General features: G+C 39.7%; 1 protein-coding gene across 3 annotated transcripts in view; it reads left to right on the forward strand.

The window, feature by feature from the left end:
- LOC138753314 (galactocerebrosidase-like) overlaps nucleotides 1-19,433 on the forward strand; it is a 57,933-nt gene that overhangs the window by 14,911 nt on the left and 23,589 nt on the right. For 2 of the 3 annotated variants that reach the window (XM_069916174.1, XM_069916172.1), the window contains exons 7-10: nucleotides 1,129-1,256; nucleotides 12,104-12,259; nucleotides 17,457-17,581; nucleotides 18,929-19,056. In XM_069916174.1, the coding sequence (XP_069772275.1) occupies nucleotides 1,129-1,256; nucleotides 12,104-12,259; nucleotides 17,457-17,581; nucleotides 18,929-19,056 (537 nt within the window). Of the gene's footprint in view, nucleotides 1-1,128; nucleotides 1,257-6,844; nucleotides 6,973-12,103; nucleotides 12,260-17,456; nucleotides 17,582-18,928; nucleotides 19,057-19,433 lie in introns of all 3 variants that reach the window. The other variant, XM_069916173.1, reaches the window with a different exon arrangement.

The following is a 19,433-nucleotide window of genomic DNA, read 5'->3' on the forward strand; positions in this document are numbered from 1 at the left end:
CAGGAAATCACAAAAATAGGTTATATCTAAACTAAAAAGTTATAGGAAATTTTTAAGGTGATTTTTATGATCAGCAGCCCAAAATCCATAAAATACACCCAAAAGTGTTCAGGAAGCCAAATCTTCATTCACCAGTGGTATTGAGTCAATATCCTGCAAGTAGTGAGTGTTTGAGTACATTCATCTTATGAACAATACCATTCAAAAAGACATCATTGTGACGGAGTTGGAGTGAGTTAAGAATGGTCAATGAACGCTAGCCTTGCTAGAGAGATCCACATCCATAAGATTTATAAAAGAAAAAAAAGAATTTGGATTAGATTCATCCTTTCATGGTGACATGATGTGCTGGCTCATTTTCCATTTAAAGGCGAGACAGCAGAGTTGAAGCGGATAATGGTTAAGGTGCGGTTTTTTTCTGTAGTACAGATCTTCAGTGTGGCCAGAATGATACCCAGCGCTGTGAATGTCAAATTCTCATGAGATAAAAATGTGAATTAGATGACCCTACTCTTATTCTATCTTCCAGGCTATCTCCATTACAGCTGTCTTTCTGTCGGTCAATTTTTATTATAGACACTCTACTGAACCGTTTACCTCATTATGTCTAAGTTACTATGCCAGTCTTCCTTCATAACACGGAACAAAATCATCATTGAAGTCTGTAATTTTGCCCAGAACAGTAAAATCACTGTTATCTGGAATTCAAGCAGCCAGCAAAATAAACACATGGAAAATAAATAGTCAAAGAATACACCAGTTTAAAATTGGCACCCCTAACAGTCCGTTTGCCAATCCATCCAACATGCAATCTCAAGCAACCAGCAAATTCACTTATTTGGTATCTACCAATCCTGATTGGTGTCGGATACCAGGGGTTTTGCTGTATTTCACAACAGTGAGACTCCTTGCTTCCTTCCCATCACCTAACCTGCAATCTTCAATCTTTTTGGGTCCCATATGTTGCTTAATTCCTACTTCCTCACTTGCCTTGTTTTTTTTTTGGTCTAACTTTGATGGTGTGCCTTGACTTAAAGTTTAAAATTCTGTCTGCCTCAAAAATGTGTAACTTTTTAATTGCTATTTTCTTTTGTAGTCCAGTGATTTTTGTCTTTATCTGTTGAAAAGGTACTGCGCCAATCACTGGATAAAATCGGTTTAAAGAATGTTGGTATTATTGCTGCAGATGGAAAGTGGGGGATCACAAATGATTTAATGATTGATCCATACCTAAGTGATGCAGTTGAAATTGTAGGGTAAGTTTTTTGGGACTAAATTATGTAATGAAATTTCAGCGCTCGTACTCCTCTTCCCTTATCAGTGGACTACAATTTCAGAAAGGTGAAGGATCTTGATGAGACCAGTCTTGGATTGTGGCCATTTTGTTTCATTGACAACATTCTGATTTTATTTGTAGTTTTCTTTTGATTTTTAATTTTATTGTAAAAATTATTTCTGCACTACAATCTTTTGATTGAGGTAGAATAGAGACTAAAAGAACTAATAGGACTGAAAATGAAAAATGATAGTTTGAATCATAAAGGGGACAAAATCAGGAGTGTTCCTCGGTTTTTGTTGAGTTGTGAAAGTCAGAATTTATTGTCACAAAATTCAGTGTTTTCTGGCAGCATCACAGTACAAACGTTCACATAAACCACTTTTACAACCATAATTTTTTTTTTCAGATAGTGCACGAAAAGTAAGGGAATGACTTTGGTTCATTGATTATTCGGGAATCTGATGGCAGCGGTGAAGAAGCTGCCTTTGTGCTGTTGAGTGCTCGTCTTTAGGCTCCTGTAGTTTTTTCCCAATGGTAGCAGAGTGAAGAAGGCATGCCTGGGTAGTGGGAGTCCTTGGGGATAGAGGCTGCTTTATTAAGACACCGCCTCATGTAGATGTCCTCGATGGAGTGAAGTCTGGAAAAAGTTTGTAAACTGTTTTAATCGTATCTAACTGACTCGTTATGTGCACAGTTTCATTACTCCAAAGGAAATTGGCCAATGACAGTTTTTCTCATGCAAAATATTTCTGTCACAATTGGGTCTAGAGCAGTGATTCTCAACCTTCCCTTCCCACTCACATACCACCTTAAGCGATCCCATAGCATCAATGGCATAGAGATTATTTAAAGTGGTATGTGAGTGGAAAGAAAAAGGTTGAGAACCACTGGGTTAATGCAGATATGAATTGAATCCCAGAATAAATGGAATAAGAACAATGTGGGATTCCTGGAAGTCTAAAATTGTTTGTGTCTTGTTTAGTCATCTTACTAACTAATCCCTTGCTCTTTATTCAGGTTGGAGCTACAAATTTTAATATTAATAACTTTGCTTTGACTAGAATAAATATTATAAAGACTTTTATGAAACAGTAAGCAATTGCTTGGATGTTCGATGGTGCCTGTGGTGATGTTTTAATTTGTCAGCACATGGCACAACAGCCATTTTGATTTGGGACAACCCTTCAAAATTCTATTGTATTTCATTACTGAATCAATTGAGATGCAATCTGTCCTTTGCTGCACCAGTAGAGAGCATAAGAATGAAATAGAGTCAGTGACATAACCAGGTGGTGATTAGAAGGAAAAAGGGATAGTGGGAGAATCAGTGTTCAAAAAGAACTTGGAGCTCAGGTTGGCTGCTTTTGTTGATTGCAGGGATTTGTGGGAGGGGGGTGGAGGGGTGATTATTATTGCGAAAGCCACAGAACCATGGGATATTGCCAGTCACAGAATGTTGCTTTTGCTGGGTGTAGTGTGCGTCGAAAGAACCAAAGACTTGTTGATCCAAACCAAGGCTTTTATTAACTAAAAGACTGGACCATATTTCAAGTAGGTCAACCAGCCCGGTCTGGCTAGGAGCAACTCTTTAAGACCTGCCAGTAGGTGTGGCTACACTCTCAGCCAATCACGGTCATCCTACATTACCATCTGTACATATACACATTGGTGATAGAATCTGTACTATCACACTGGGCTGTCACCAGTCTGAGTTGTAATATTAATAATATTTTTAATTTTAAAAATTTCCTCATTCTGATTGAAACATGATCCTGAGGCATTTTAATGGTTGACGTGGCAAAAATCTTTCCCTAGTAGGGGGTAATCTGAAACTTAGGAGTCACTAGACCCTTTCATGCCGGGCCTCTACCTGGAGGCTGGCTACAAGCGCGGAGGGAAAACATAAAACTTTCATGGAGAGGCCCTAAAAGGCTGCTCTGTGTCACATTAATGTCCACTATTCTAATTAGTGTGATGGTAAATATTGAGGCTAAGGACTACAATTAAAAATAATTACTCAATCCAACCCTCACTCCCTCCATGTCTCGTGTTTTTGTAAAGTGATAGGAAATCTAAGCATTGAATTTTGGATTTAAAAACAATTGGCTTTTTTTTCTAACTATGACATGTTACCCTGTGCACCTAAAAGATAAATGTGTGTCAGGAGTAAGAATATTTAATAGAATAGGAATAAATTCCTAGTCAGACAGGTAGAATTTGCAGAGCAAATTTCAGATCAATGACGTGTCATCAGTGTGAGGCATGTTTAGAAATCAAAATTGTAAAGAAAGCGGGAAAGTTGAAGAGGAGAGGCTGAAGAAAATGTCTGTGCTAGAATGGGTGGACAAACTGAATGCCAGAAGTGGGGGTAGTGCCTTTGGGGGAGAGTCACGAAGACTCTAATCATAGCTGACGTGCCTTGAGGAGTTGTCAATGCAATGTACTGGAGAGGGAAAAGTAAAACAGTGCTAGAGATATTAGGTTCAAAACTATCCAGTTGCTGAAAATGCCCAGATGGTCAACATCTCTCCAGAAAGAAGACAGTTACTCATTGTCCTTTCTTTAGAACTAACCATTGTCATCACAAACTGGAAAAGCTGAGTTTTTTGAATTCTGCACAGTTTTGAAGTTTCAGTATCCATGGCAACATTTTTAGAGACAAAAAGCAGAAAGGCCAGAGGGTGATTTAGATAAGAATTATACTGAAAATGTTCCAACAAAGCCCAATTGCTAAGCAGGAAGAGTGTTATCACAAACTAACATGGCATGTTGTGACTCTCAGGACTTTGGAAGTGTGATTATCCAATATTGTTGAAATTAACAGTCTACATTAAACACCTAGTTCTGATGAAAGAGCTGATGTTTTTCTCACTCCAAAAAATGTCTGAATGGCTGAAAACAGTAAAACCCCTGTTATCCAGTATTCAAGCAACCAGGGGGGGGGGGGAATGCAGAAAATAAATAGGTAAAAAATACATGTTTAAAATTGGCACAGCTCGCCAATGCAACATGCAATCTCAAGCAACCGGAAAATTCACTTATCCAGCATTTACTAATCCCCATAGCTGCCGGATACCAGGGGTTTGACCGCATTTCCCTCATTCTCTTTTATTTCATGTTTCCAGTATGTGCAGCATTTAGAATCTCAGTACTAGCTTTGTGTATATTTTGTCACTCCTGTTGTTATCATCCTCTTTCCCATCTCTTCCAAATGAACCTGCTGCAGAGAAAAAATCTGCACCATTCATTATCTGGCTTCACCATCACCATTTCTTTCATTCAGTGTCTCTTGGTCACAAATCTCTCCACTCCTTCCCATTCTCTGCAACTTAAAGCAAATTTTACTTCCGATTGTTCCTCATTCTGATTGAAACATGATCCTGAGGCATTTTAATGGTTGACGTGGCAAAAATGTTTCCCCAGCAGGGGGTAATCTGAAACTTAGGAGTCACTAGGCCCTTTCATGCCGGGCCTCTACCTGGAGGCCAGCTACAAGCGCGGAGGGAAAACATAAAACTTAACTTTCATGGAGAGGCCCTAAAAGGCTGCTTCTGAGTCATATTAATGTCCAGCAGCACCTCGTAGCGTCGTCCAGAGCCCATGGAGTTGGGGCAACAGGTGCCGTAGCGCCACCCATCATAAATACGCGGCAGAACAATGGCCATCTTCCCCACCCATAATCCCCCATGCAGCTGGAACCGCTCTGTTTCCCAAAAGAGTTCCAGCTGCGAGGGGGATTATGGGTAGGGAAGACAGCAACTTCCCGACCGCATTTTGAACCACCGAGACTGGCCCTAAAGGCTGAAGCAGCCCGGTAAGGTGCCAGAGCGGCTGGCGGAGCTGTCACACTGACCGACCCACCCCACCCCCGACCTGATGGACCTTGCTACCTGCTGGCCACCGCTGACCACCCCTGCCTTTGGGGGTCATGGAGGGAGGGGTGAGTGGGTGGGAGAGAGTGGGGAGATGGATTGCGAGTTGACTGTGTCATCAGCCCAACCAAAACCACCCACTTGCAGTAGCCCTACATTCATGTGAGGCGGTGGAGCGCAGCGCCCCACAGATTATCCTTTCCCAAGAGGGATTGCAATTGGCGCTTTGGAGCTGGCTAAAGGGCATTCAAGAAGCTAAGTTTCCCAATTAACCTGCCTTTACAGTTGGGCTTTTTCTTTGCATGAAAGGGCCTACCTATTTCAAAATAAGTGCCAGCCATTTAAGACATTGGCCAAAATATTTCTGTGAGAGTTGAGTCTTCCTTGGTAATGACTTGAAATATTTTTCAGTCAGATTCTTGATTAATAATGGGGTGAAAGTTACCAAGGTAAACAGGAATAGGGAATCGATGTTGCAGTCAGATTAACTCTGATCTTATTAAATGCAGAGTGGGGTCAAGGGCCTCTTTCTTGTTCCCAAGTCAAATGTTTATACTTCACAACTTTATATTTTGATTCAACATTCCATTTACACCCTTTTCATCATTCAGTCCAAGTTTGTTTGGAATTTTGCAACTCTAGTAATTGAAAAGTTTTTAATTATTTTTCAGCAAATTTTTTTGACAGCTATTCTTTTCATCTTCCTGTTGAAATTGCAAAATTGACAATTGTAATATATGAACACCAGTTCAGTTTGGATATTGGAAGACTGTATCCGCTCTTAAAACTTCAATTTGCCAGAAATGATTTGTTTTACAGAGCTGCATTCTGTATGTACACTCCTGAATAAAAAAACAAGTGTAGTTTGACCTGTTTTCAATCTCCCATTTAATGTATCAGCAAGCAATTTTGATTGTAATTGGAAGCAGGAAATCAAGTTGTCATTGCAGGATGTTACACAGGGAGCGACATGTGCTGAACAAGAATTTTGTACCTCAAAGCAACCTTTAGTTGTATTTATTTCACATCTTTAGAAAGTGCAGTGTCGACACACTGATACCCTTCAAATTCCGGCAGCTATGTTGCCCCCACCCTCCCCAAACTGGCTTTATCTGTCTTTTTTTTATGTCCTCTGCCTGCTTTCACCTATCGTTCCCTTGCCTTCTCCAAATTTTTAGCCTGAAATCTCAAAACATCGACTATTCTCTTTTCTACCACTGATGCTACATAACCTGTTGAGTTCCTCCCGCAGATTTATATTTCAACTTAGACATAAAGCCCTTTCAGCCCCCGAGCCAGTGCTACCCAATTAAGCTACAGCCCCCATGCGTTTTTGGAGGGTGGGAGGAAACCAGTGCAGACTTGGGGAGAATGTACAAACTTTTTACACGCAGTGCCATATTCGAACCAGGGTTGCTGGCAGAGGAGCAGCATTGCGCTAACCTATCTGCCATCCTTCACCACTCCTCGGTCCACCTATCATGCTTGGGCATCTTTCTCAGCCCTAAAAAGTCAACAATTCCTCCCTACCTCCCCCCATATGCTGTCTGTCCTCCAACAGCTTCTATTTTTGCTACAATCTCTTGTGCCGCACCCCAGAATCTGTCTCAAAGTGTTTTTCTGTTTCAATCTCAATGGTATGAACATTTAAAATACTAATATTTCCTATGATTTTCTGTCTTTTTCTGCCAAGCTGCTGAGATATACCATGGACAAAATGGGTCTAGAGCAGGTGAAAATCATAGCCAGCGATAATCTTTGGGAACCAATATCTTGGTCTGTGCTTCACTCTGAGCTCAGTGATGTGGTCGACATTATAGGGTAGGAACTTGTGCCCTTCATTCTCAGATTGTATTTAAAAAAAATATATATGTAATATTAACATACTTAGTGCAGTTTTCAGGAAAATTTTATAGCAGTGTCATTTCTATCATTTTTTTTTCACCATGATCATCTATATATGTTAATATTGCAGATCATGGCCTTTTTTTAAAATCTAAACTTTTAAAAGAAATGTACCGTTTTTTGACTTTTTAAAATTTCAACAATACAGCATGGTAGAAGCCCACGAAGCCCGTGTTGGCTAATTAACCTACCAATCCCATATGTTTTGGAGGGTTGGAGAAGACTGGAGAAAATCTCCACAGGTCACCAGGAGAACATAATAACTCCTCATAAACAGTGCCAGACTCTAAACCTGTGTTTGTGCCACTGTAATGGTGTTGGCCTAACCATTTTACACACGAGTACTAGTAGTAATCACGTGGGAATTCACCCACAGTTGATTGTGATTGCTGCATTGCATGACAACGTCAGAAATGTACTCTTGCAACCCTTTCCATTGTGGTCAGACCTATGCCGATGTGACTCTGTAGTGGGTGTATTACTTTGAATCAAGAGACAGATTGTAAATGCAAGATAATTGGGGGGGGGGGGGGTGGTGGGGGGGGGGGGGAAGAGCAAGAGAGATGAAACGATAGTTTGATTCTGTTATTCTCGTACTTGGCACTCCAATGCCATGTTTTATTTCTTCGCTTGTTGATCCTTTTTGCTTTGGGCCATCATCCATTTTGTCATGTATTCTCCCTTCCCTTCCACGATCACAGGCCTTACCTTTCACTCTCTCTGCCTCCCTTCTCTGCACCTTTAAAATTATCTTGATCTTGTTCAATTTCTGATAGGAAAATCGTCATCCTGAAATGTCAGCCGTGTTCTTTGGTGCCAGTGACTAGTTTCTAACTCAGCCACCATGCCGAGTTATGCAAGTCCGTGAACAGCTTGAAAAGGAAAATGATTTGGAAAATAGGATCATTTTGAATTCAATTTCAGTGACCTAACACTGTCTTGTAGAGAATGGGCAGATGAAACTTTCCCTGAAGGAAATGCTGTAATCCTGTACACTTTAAAAGCAAATTGTTTAAAGAGTTGAAAAAAATAATGTTTGCTATAAATAGTAACAGCAGAATTATTTAAATTTAAATCATATAACTTGTTTTTAAAGTTAATAGACTTTTCATTTACTGAAAAAAATTGCTTAATTATCAGATTGACATGGAGAGATGATGCTTTCTTATTAGATTTCTCTATTATTATTATTTGTTACCTCAGTTCTGCCGATCAAACAACCCATGACCTCACTCAACATTCTCAGCACTTGTCATTGGTTCTGCACTGATTTCATCTAGACTTTATTGGACCTTTATCTGGAAAACTCCAGTTTTCCCACACATTGTCTCTGCTACTGATGCATTTCAGAGTGTACATTTCACGATTAGGTGTGTAACTGCACATCCATAATGTAATTTTCTGGTTTTATTAACAATCCAGTTTTGAGTGTTACTGCAAGCTGGAAGCCATCAATTTGCATTTTCATTTATTTTTAATTTTATTTTACGCCTTCTGAGAATTATTTGTGTCCTACCTAAGCTTTAATTCTCATCTTTTATTCTCTACTATTGTTTCTTTCCCTTTTAAATAGTTCTTTCCTTGGCATCCAAAAGCTCCACAAAGGGACTTGTCACTGGCACTTGTGTGGCAGCAATGCTATTTGCTCCATCCTGCACAACCCCTCACTATCAGGGTATATTCATGTTAACTTCCTCATCATTACTAGTTCTAAATGTGTTGATTACGTACCATGCCCCCACTGTAGCCCTCAGCCCTTTCTCTTTCACTTGAAAACATAATGCACCATTTATCATCGAGAGTTTTTTTTTGTAAGTGATCTGAACAAAATAGATAGTCTGAATAGAGAAAAGGGTAGAGGAAGGTGATGTTTTTCCCTATTATTGAGACTTGCTACTACTTAAGTTGGTACAGTGATAATATCTCATTATTGGGGTGGCTCAGTTAATGTAGCAGTTAGTGCAGTGACCAGGTACAGGGTTCAAATCCGGCACTGTCTATAAGGATTTTGTGCATTCTCCCTGTGCCTTCATGGGTCTCTGGGTGCTGCAGATTCCTCCCACCATTCCAAAGGTGTACCATGGTTGTAGGTCAATTGGGTGTAATTGAGCTCCATAATTGTTGGCCAAAAGGGTCAAATGAATTCTTCACATTCACTCACGACCTCCCACCTCAAACTATTGTACTTTTAAAAATATTTTCATGTAGTTTGAGCACATGACTAAACCTAGGATGTGTTGCCCTACCCAGTATTTGTATGTCATTTGGTTTGGGAATTGGCTTTGGAATAGTTAAGCAATCAAACAGATCATTGTGTGGGCCAAACTCCATAGTTAGATAATTTTGTGACCACCATTGTTGACCATAATATTTGAATTAAGAGCTTCACTAGGATTGGAGGCGTTGTGGACAGCGAGGAAAATTTTCAAAGCTTGCAGAGGGATCCGGACTAGATGGAAAAATGGGGCTGAAAAATGACAGATGGAATTTAATGCAGACCAGTATGAGATGTCGCGTTTTAGGACGATAAATCAAGAAAGCACATGTTCGGTAAATTTTAGGCACTGAGTGGAGCAGTAGAACAGAAGGATCTGGAAATACATATGCATAACTACATGAAAGTAGGGATCTAAAGAGAGCTTCTGGCATACTGGCCTTCATAAATCAAAGTATTGGGTGGAGGAGTTGGACGTTATGGTCGAGTTGTATAAGAAGTTGGTGAGGCCAAATTTGGAGTATTGTGTGCAATTTTGGTCACCTAACTACAGGAAATATATCAGTAAGATAGAAAGAATGCAGAGATGATTTACTAGAATGTTGCCCAGATTTCAGGAAAAGTTAAACAGAGTAGACTAAAAGATTAAATGGCACTTAATTCCCTGGAACATAGAAAAATGAGAGGAGATTTTATAGAGGTATTTAAAATGATGAGGGGCATAGACAGAGGAAATGCTTTTTCTACTGAGGGTAAGTGAGAACATGGGTTAAGGGTGAAAAGGGAACAATTTAGGGGGAACTTCTTCACACAGTGGTGAGAGTATGGAATGAACTTCCAGCTAAAGTGGTGAATGCCGGCTCAATTTTAACATTTAAGAATTTGGACAGGGGAGAGATATGGAAGGCTATGGACTGGATGCACATCATTGAGTCTAGGCAGAAAAATGGATCGGCACAGATGAAAAGGGGCTGTTTCTGTGCTGTACTTCTCTATGGTTCTAATTCCAGATTTATGCCAAATTTATGGTGTGATTTGAGCATTAATCTAAGTCTCTATTACCACTGTACTTCAGATTTCACACCAAGTTTCATGCAGAGATATTTTCATTGCTTTTCTACTGAATCACTTCATATTGTTGGTGATTTTAACCTGACCCAGCCATTCTCAACCATATGTTTTTGACTATGGACCCTTAGGACTGCTCAAAGTTTATGGGACTCCTTCCCTGTGAAGCAGTCAGGTTTTGGTAACTTGCGTATTTCTTTCCTACTGATGACATAATTTTTTTTTTAATGTGAGGTGAAAACAAAGCCTTTACTTAAATATGCTGTATTCTCCCAATATTTATCTACATTACACAGCTGAAAGGGAAGATGCCCTTGAATGTTCTTTTCAAATATTTGCAGTCCAATAGTTTAATAGTACCCAATTCTGCTTATGGACCCTTCTTTCATTTTTGTATTTAATTAACTGAATTTGAGTTTTTCAGCTGGTCTCTTCATTCTTGAATTTGTCTTTCTGGGTCATTAGCCCAGATATTTATTTATTTTTATTTAGACATAAAGCATGGTTACAGGCCAGTTTGGTCCATGCCATGCCATCTAATTTACACCCCATTAGCCTACACCTCTGGTAAGTTTTTTTTTGAATGGTGGGAGGAAACTGGAGCCCCTGGAGAACATACAAACTCCTTAGTCAGTGCAAGATTCGAACCCTGGTCCAGTCCCAATTGCTGGTGCTATAAAGGCATTGTGCTATCCACTATGCCAGCCTTGCTGCCCTGTCCAGTATCTGCAGTAATACTGTCTCTTTTGTTCACAATCTTTCTCTACTTCTCTGATCATTTCTTTGTTTCATTTGCTGCACACATTGTTCTTCACTCTTCCTATGTGAGGCAAATGTTATATTTTCTTGTTGCTATATTTTTAAGTTTGTGACCATCTAGCTTTGTCCTCCAGTTCAGAGTGAAATTTGTGCAAAATTTATTAGATGTAACCCTCATCAATTTTGATGGAACAAAGAGAAGCTGGAGGGACTCCCCAGGTCAGGCAGCCTCAGTGGGGAGAAATGATCGGTCAGCATTTTGGGGTGGGACACTCTGTAGAGGAAGTATCAGGAATGCAGAGAGAGGATAGGAACGAGCCAAGAAGTAATAGGACATTAGCCAGAAGAAAGTGGGAGGGGCAGAGAAGCAGATAGGGGAGGAGGCCCCAGGGATTGTGGGGAGGAAAGGTTGGAGAGAAAAATGAGAACTGGAGTAGGTGAAAGAGAGATGGAAACAGTGAACTGGATGGGTGGTTTACCTAAAATTGGAAAATTCAGCATTCGTACCATTGGGTTTAAGGCTGAACAGGAGGAATAAGATGTTTTGTTCCTCAAGTTTATATTTAGCCTTGCCCTGGCAATGTATGAGGCTGTGGACAGACATGTCTGGGAATGGTGAGGGGAATTAAAATGGCTTGCAACCAGGAGTTCAGGCTTGGAACTCCCGCCAACCAATCCTCGTTTGTTCTCACTGACATAAGGAGACCACACTGTGTGCACAGAACACAGTAGATTAAGTTTCTATGTTCGCTTGACAACACCATCTGCTGTTCTTATGCTTCACCAATACTGATATCCTTGTCTCCATTAAAATTACAGCTCAGTCTCGTGGTCTCACCCAAACACTTCCAATCCTCTCGTCCATAAGGTGCATTTAAAAACTTTTTTAGCCTTTGTAGTTCAATGTCCAAATATGCTTAATTGACTTCTGCTTATTATTAATTAGTTTGTGGTGTTCTGCAATGAACTCCTGATTCATAACAAATGTTCCAATTTGTACCTTAGAGCCCATTATCCTGGAACCATATCAAGCAGCAATGCTAAGAAGACTGGGAAGAAGCTATGGTCATCTGAAGACTACAGCACTGTTAATAATAATGTAGGAGGAGAATGTTGGGCTCGGATACTTAACCAGAATTATGTCAATGGCAATATGACTTCGTAAGTACCATAGATAAAATAAACTGAAAACTATTATATACTCCTGTGTGACATTCAGAATCAAATAGGCTTTCTGGATGTAGGCAGTGATGAAAAGACTGCATTAATTACACGGGACACCTTTTTTTTCCCCCAAAAGGTTTGCTTCCTGTAAAAAAAAAAATGGGGATTATGATAGACAACTTCAAGCTGAACGCAAAAGATAATTTCAGATTTGATGTATCATGCAGGAAGTTGGGGAAACTTTTCTGCTGTATTGAATTTTCCTGAAGACAATAAATGCTATTAAGAATACTCGCTATGCTATTGCCTGAAGAGCATGTGCATCAAACTATATCAGTGTAATGCACAGCATCTATATATGTAAACTGCTTTTATAGCCTGTCTGCATCTATCCTGACTAAGCCTGCCCAGGCCTAAGGCAACACTTGCATAGAACCTGCACTGAGTGCATGCCCAGGGATGCTTGGATTGAACAAAACAGCTTGCTTTGTGGGCTATGTTCTAGTAGGCATAAAATATGACAGAAAATCACAAAAGGTTATATCTAAAAAACAGTATGTGCTAGGAAAATTGGTGATTTTTTTTATGAACAACACCCAAAAGTGTTTAGAAAGCAACATCTTCATTGTCCAGTGTTATCCAGCTCTGATTGTCCTTAAGAAGTCATCATTCATTTCCCTTGCAAACTTTAGCAGGTTTTATGATGGTGTGTTTCCACAAACGCATTAAGTGTAGAGTCCAAGAAATGGATGTCAAGAGTTGGAGGCAATTAATTTTCAATACATCACTTCTTGTTCTCATAAGTGGCAGAGATTCCAAAGCTGAGATTGTTTGCTATATCTAGTATGCAGTGGTGATGGAAGGCTGGATGTGTTAATGTTGGCCTGCACTGTAATAAAACAAACAGCAGAACCATAGAGCATACAATTACTTCTTTATTGCATTTCATTAGCAGGAGTGAGGGTTTTAAGGAAAGAATTTACAATGCAAATTTTTCTCTGTTCTGAACCCCATTCAAAGCATACAGAGTTTAGATCCCCTTTTTATACTTATTCAAGCCAGTGTCTACAGGCAATTTTAATTAGTTTCGCACAGCTGGCAATTCCTGTTATCGCAGCAATATGTCCTTGTGGTATCTCTGGACAAGGTCGTTTGTGCTGAGTTGACAACAGGATGTTCTTATCTTAAGCAATAGGTGCCATTCTGTGGGTGTTATTTTCTTTTCCTTTGTTTATCCTGCTATATCCTTGGTGGTTTTAGTCATTATCACACAAGCACAGAAAAACAAAATGCGAAACAGTTATGTTTCACATAAATCATTAACCCCTTGCTAACATATTTCACAAATGTTGCAGGCAATGGTGGCTAAACCAGCAATTGTTTATATATTTCTAACAGTAAATTTATTCATCTATACTAGCCAAGGTGCCTTCCTTTGCTAATCCTATTTGCCTGTATTTGGCCATATCCTACTGAACCCATGCCTGTCCATGAGCCTGTCCAAATGTCTCTACCACTTCTCTGGCAGCTCATTCCTTATACCCAGCACCTTATAGGTGAAAAAGTTACCCCTCTGATCTCCTTCATATCTTTCCCCTCTCACCTTAAACTTATGCCATTGAGGTTTAGACCTCCCTACCCTGGGCAAAACACAATGTCTTCCCACCTTATCTATGCTCCTGATGATTTTATAAACCTGTCTAATGTCATTCCATAACCTAGTTTGTACCAGGGAAAACAGTTGCAATCTATCCAATCCCTCATAACGAGTTATAGTATTTGCAACATTCTTGTGAATCTTTTCTGTAATCTTCTTTAATCATATTCTTTCTACTAAGGCAGGGATGTCAAACTCAAATTCATGGAGGGCCAAAATTAAAATCTTGGACTAAGTCGAGGGCCAAACTAAATATTTATTGAAAATTTTCAACAACATCTGCATGTTTTCTCTTCTTTCAACATATGTAATGTTAAACTTTTTCTTATTAAAATAAATGTTTAATAATAGTTTTGGATAAACTCTTTCCAGAAGCATTAACAAATGAGAAATAAAATATTCAATAAATAATATTTCTCTATAGAGGATTTGTCAAATGTTGCTAGTGTGCTGTCGAATAGTAAAATCTGAGGGCTATTGAGAATGTGGGAGAATAACATGATTCCTGAAACAATCAAATGGGTGACTGATTGTGGGCATGAACTCTAGCAGGGTTATTTGCCATGCCCTTTTTCCATTGGTACAGATATCGTTTGATTTACACACTTTTCAAGTTTTATGCCTAATGAGCTTGTATCCAGGTGCAGGACCATTTTTAACCAAGGATATATTTATCACTGTGACATGAAACTATTGGAAGATCGTTTTATCCTGAGATTAAAGTTCATAATACTTACTCAGGCCTGTGTGCGGGAGGGCGGGGTTTGCGGGCGATCGGGTTAGACAACAACAGTGCGGGGGCATCGGCTCTCGCTGCAGGGCGGCATCTCGGCCGATCAGCGGCCCTGTCACCATGAGTCGCGGATCGGCCTGCAGCAGGGAAGGGGAGTGGGCAACGGTCCTGGCGAGGTCAGGCCCGAGGCCTCCGGTTCCGGGCGCTGGGAAGCGGCCTTGGCTTCCCCTGACACCGGCCAGGCCCCCCAAAACCAGAGACCCTGCAACGTAAACAGAGGAGGTGGGGGCGATTAGCAGGCTGACGCCAATGCATTCTGGAATTTGTTGTATTACTCTGCATGCGCTATACTGGTGCGGCGGCCAGCGGGCCACCTCTAATACATTTTTGAAATGATCTTGCGTGCCAAATATAATTATATGGCCCGCGGGCCAGAGTTTGACAAGTGTGTACTAAGGTGACGAGATGCACACAGTATTCCAGGTACATTCTGATATTGAATTGCTGTAACATGTCATAACAACTCGAGCTCCACCAAATGAAGGCAAGCATTCTACGTGCCTTCATATTATCTATGTTGTCGCTTCCAGGGAAAAATGTACCTTTTGGAGACTTTTTCTGCAATACTCCCCAAATCACTGAGCAAGTCCAATCTTGATTTATCTTCCCAAAATGCATCACTTTGCAGTTAGCTGAGTTGAATTCAATTTGCCATTCCTTTGCTCACATTCTCAGTTGATCAATATTTTATTAACCCTTGGACAACCTTCATTGTCTACTTTATCGCCATTCATTGTCATCTGCCAGTTTACTAATCATGCCATCTACATTGCCATCAAGATCATTTTAAAAAAAACAATTGCATGTATGTGTGGCATACAACAAAGTACCCAGTACTGGTCACGGCCTAAAATCTGGAAAAAAAAAAGCCTTCCACTGTTGCCCTCTGTCTCCTTCCACCTAATTAATGTAGTAAACTGCTCACTCACTTTGTATCCTACATGACCTCACTGATAGCGTTGAGGGGAAAAATGTGTCAGCCATGATTTGTATGGGGAGGAGACTCCATGGGTTGAATGGCTTAATTCTGCTCCTACATCTTATGGTCTTCCAGACCAGTCATTTCTGTGGCGCCTTGTCAAAAAACCTTGCTAAAATCTATGCAGACAATGCCCTCATCAATCCTCTTTGTCGATTCTCCTAACCAAAAAAATCAGATTTGTGAAATATAATTTGCACAAAACCATGCTGACTATCGCTAATCAGTTGTCAAATGTTAATCCTGTCTCTCCGAATCTCCTCCAGGAAATTTCCCACTACTGATGTTAGGCTGGCTTGTTTCTTGGCTTGTCCTTACAGCGCTTCTTAAAATGAACTTTACCCATCCTCCATTGGGGATTAAGTCATGGACAATGCAAAAATCTTTGCCAGGACCCCAGTTATTTTTTTTCCCCCTTCTTGTATCATCCTCAAATATAATTGATCAAGCCTTGGGGATTTATCACCTTTACGTACCTCTAGACCAGTGGTTATCAACCTTTTCCTTTCCACTCACATATCACTTTATCAGTGTTCTATGATTAGTAAGGGATTGCTTGATGTGGTAGGTGAGTGGGAAGGGAAGGTTGAGAATCACTGCTCTAGACCCAATTATTACTGAAATATTTTGCTTGAGAAAAATTGTCATTGGAGTTATGAAATCATGCACATAACGAGTCAATGAGGTACAATTAAAACAGTGGTTTTCAAACTTTTTCTTTCCACCCACAAACCACCTTAAGCAATCCCTTACTAATCACAGAGCACCTATGGCATAGCGAATACTTAAAAGTGGCATGTGAATGGAAAGAAAAAGGTTGAGAACCACCGCTCTAGATTGCTAATACCTCCCTTTTTGTCAAACAGTATTGATAGATTTCTGTACATCACAAGTTCACTTCCCTGAATTCCTGCTTCCTTGGTCTCCTCTATAATAAATGCAGACAAGAAATATTTGTTTGAGACCTTTTCCATCTCCTGTTGTTCCTCTTTCCTTAGGTACCCTTTTTCTTTTCATTTTGAATCTCTTCAATTTCTCCTTTACCCAATTTGCAAATGATATGTCATGTCCCCTTTTTGCCCTCATTTCTTTGTGTACTCCTGCATCCTTTGTAGTCCTCAAGGGATTTGCTTGATCCCAGCTGCTTAATACTTAATATGCGCCTTATTTTTCTGGACCAGAGCCTCCATATCCCTGGTGAGCCAGGATTCGCTAATCTAAGCTGATTTGTCCAAGCCTAATTTAGCAAATGGAAAACTAGTGCACACCACTGCGCAATATTCTAAAGCAAACTGTTGCACCCTAGTAGCATAGAATTAACGCCATTGCCTCTGTTGCAGGGTCCCAGGTTTGATCCTAAGAACTGCTTGTCTGGGGCGTTTGCTCATTGTCCCTGTGACTACATAGTATCCTTCAGGGACCCCAATTTCTTCCCACATTCCAAAGACAGCAGTAAGTGGCAACAGCAAAATACCCTTTAATGCACATCAGTAGCAGACAAATGGTGAGGGAGTTCAAGGTCAATTGAGAGAGAAGAGGAAGGGCTACAGGGAATAAGGCAAAGGAGAATGGCACTTGAGATTTGTGTTATAAGAATGAATGGGTTGAGTGATTTGTTATAGGTAACTATTTTCAAATTTAATTATTATGTAAATTCTGAAGATGCTTACATAATAGAATAAAATGAGAATGTTAGACCTGTCATGGATAAAATGTTTATTGTGAAAATAAGTTGGATTCCTTCATGTTGTTCTTTCTGTGCTAGCACAATCGCATGGAATCTGCTGGCAAGTTACTATCAAGAGTTACCATTTGGTCGGGATGGGCTGATGACAGCGGAAGAGCCATGGAGTGGGCACTATGAAGTACAGTCACCGATTTGGATTACAGGTGAAGATTAATGCAAAGTTCAAACTTCATAGGATCTAATAAGTCTGCATGTCACATATTACAGCTAACTGGATGAATTGTCACATTTCACTTTAAACCCCAATACATTTTCTGCTCAATATGTTGAACTAGGTTTCAAGTTTTCAGTTATTAAATGAAATCAATCTTGCTATTGTTTTAGATTGTTGGAAAAAAACATTTATTTGCCTGTTGCTTGCTCTTAACTCAACGTCAAATGGGGTTTTTGCCTGGTGAAGCTTGGTGTATTCTATAAAGATGGACAAATGTTAAAAATAATTTATCCACATTTAACTGGTCTTAAATTCTACAATTTAAGTCATTGAAGTTGAAGAGAGATGACATTATGTAACATGTATCGAACTCCCAGACCCCCCTCACAGCACATAATCATATTTTTATTGTACATTATTATGAGCATGCTTTAAGACTTGCATATTCCATATATTTGAATTGGAGGGCATGCAGCTGGCCAAAATTAATCTTATGAATTAACAATGTCATTTTACGTAATTTGTACAGGAGAGTAATCGGTTATTTCACTCAATGTTTGCACATGGTTCTTACCCTCCATCCAATCTCATCAATTTTACCCTTCTACTTTTTTTTTTCTTCCTTGTGCGATAATCTTCCATTACTTTTTATAGCTATTGAAGCAACTGTTGACTGAGGTGGATTAGGGCAGAAATGAGCCTGGGCTGTGTCATTTCTCCTGACATACTTTCTCTGCTCACTCCCAAGCAAATCACATTACAATTTGTTGAAAGTAGACAAAAGTTCCTGCATAGTTTAAAGAAAGGAAAACTTAATATTTTCAGGTCAAGAATCCAATCAGAAGACTTCCTGAATGGTAGAAGTGCAATCAATGAAATCCAGAACTTGAGAATTAACTAAATAAATTCATTTAGAATGCTTTATACTATGATTCAAAGGTAATTATTTGATTGTGGGTCAATAAGGGTTAAAGTAATTTCATTTCTATTGAGGGGCATTGAATTAAATTGATGAGATACAGTGGAAAAAGTTTTTGTGTGCTGTTCAGACAAGACATCCTGTACATCAAATGACTGCAAAAATTAAACCACGAGTGCAGGTGACAGTGTTAAAGTGAAAAGAGCAGTTAAACAATTCCATTTATTGTTATATGAAATTAATTAATGTTGTTTTCTATTTGTATATCCATAATAACAAAAAGATAATGTGTGCTTTTCACACGTCATAAAATAGCAGCAATTATGCAGATTTGCAACTTTACTGAGTTGGATTATGTTTCTATACCAATCACTGCATGTATTAAATGCTTTCTAAACTCAAGTTAATCTCTTCCAGCACATACCACACAGTTCACTCAGCCAGGATGGCACTACCTGAAGACTGATGGGCACTTGGAAAAGGGTGGCAGTTATGTGGCCCTTACAGATGGGAAGGGAAACCTCACCATTATCATAGAGACCATGGTATCTCACTTTCACTTTCATTGTATTACATACAGTCCCGTTCTGAATTTTTCGGTACGAATATGTCTGCATCTCAATAATCTTTTATTTGGAGGTTGCAGTCATTTTGGAAGAAGCCTGGATCTTTAGTACTGGCAAGCTGGAGCTCCACTATTATCAAGGGGAGAGGCCACAAAGGCAGCATCACCTTGTGAAGGATGAGCAAAAGGTGAAGGGGTGGCAGGTTCTGGCAAAGAAAGTCTTCTCACCAAGAGTTCCAGCAATACTACTACTACTCCTTTCTTCACATCTATCTAATTGATCTCTGAAATCTTGCCCATCGGCAGTAGGCAGAGAGCCAACCCAAACCTTGGCTTGAATTACTCTCTTTGTAAAGC

This window comes from Narcine bancroftii, chromosome 2 (assembly GCF_036971445.1).
Source record: "Narcine bancroftii isolate sNarBan1 chromosome 2, sNarBan1.hap1, whole genome shotgun sequence".
Lineage (NCBI taxonomy): Eukaryota > Metazoa > Chordata > Chondrichthyes > Torpediniformes > Narcinidae > Narcine > Narcine bancroftii.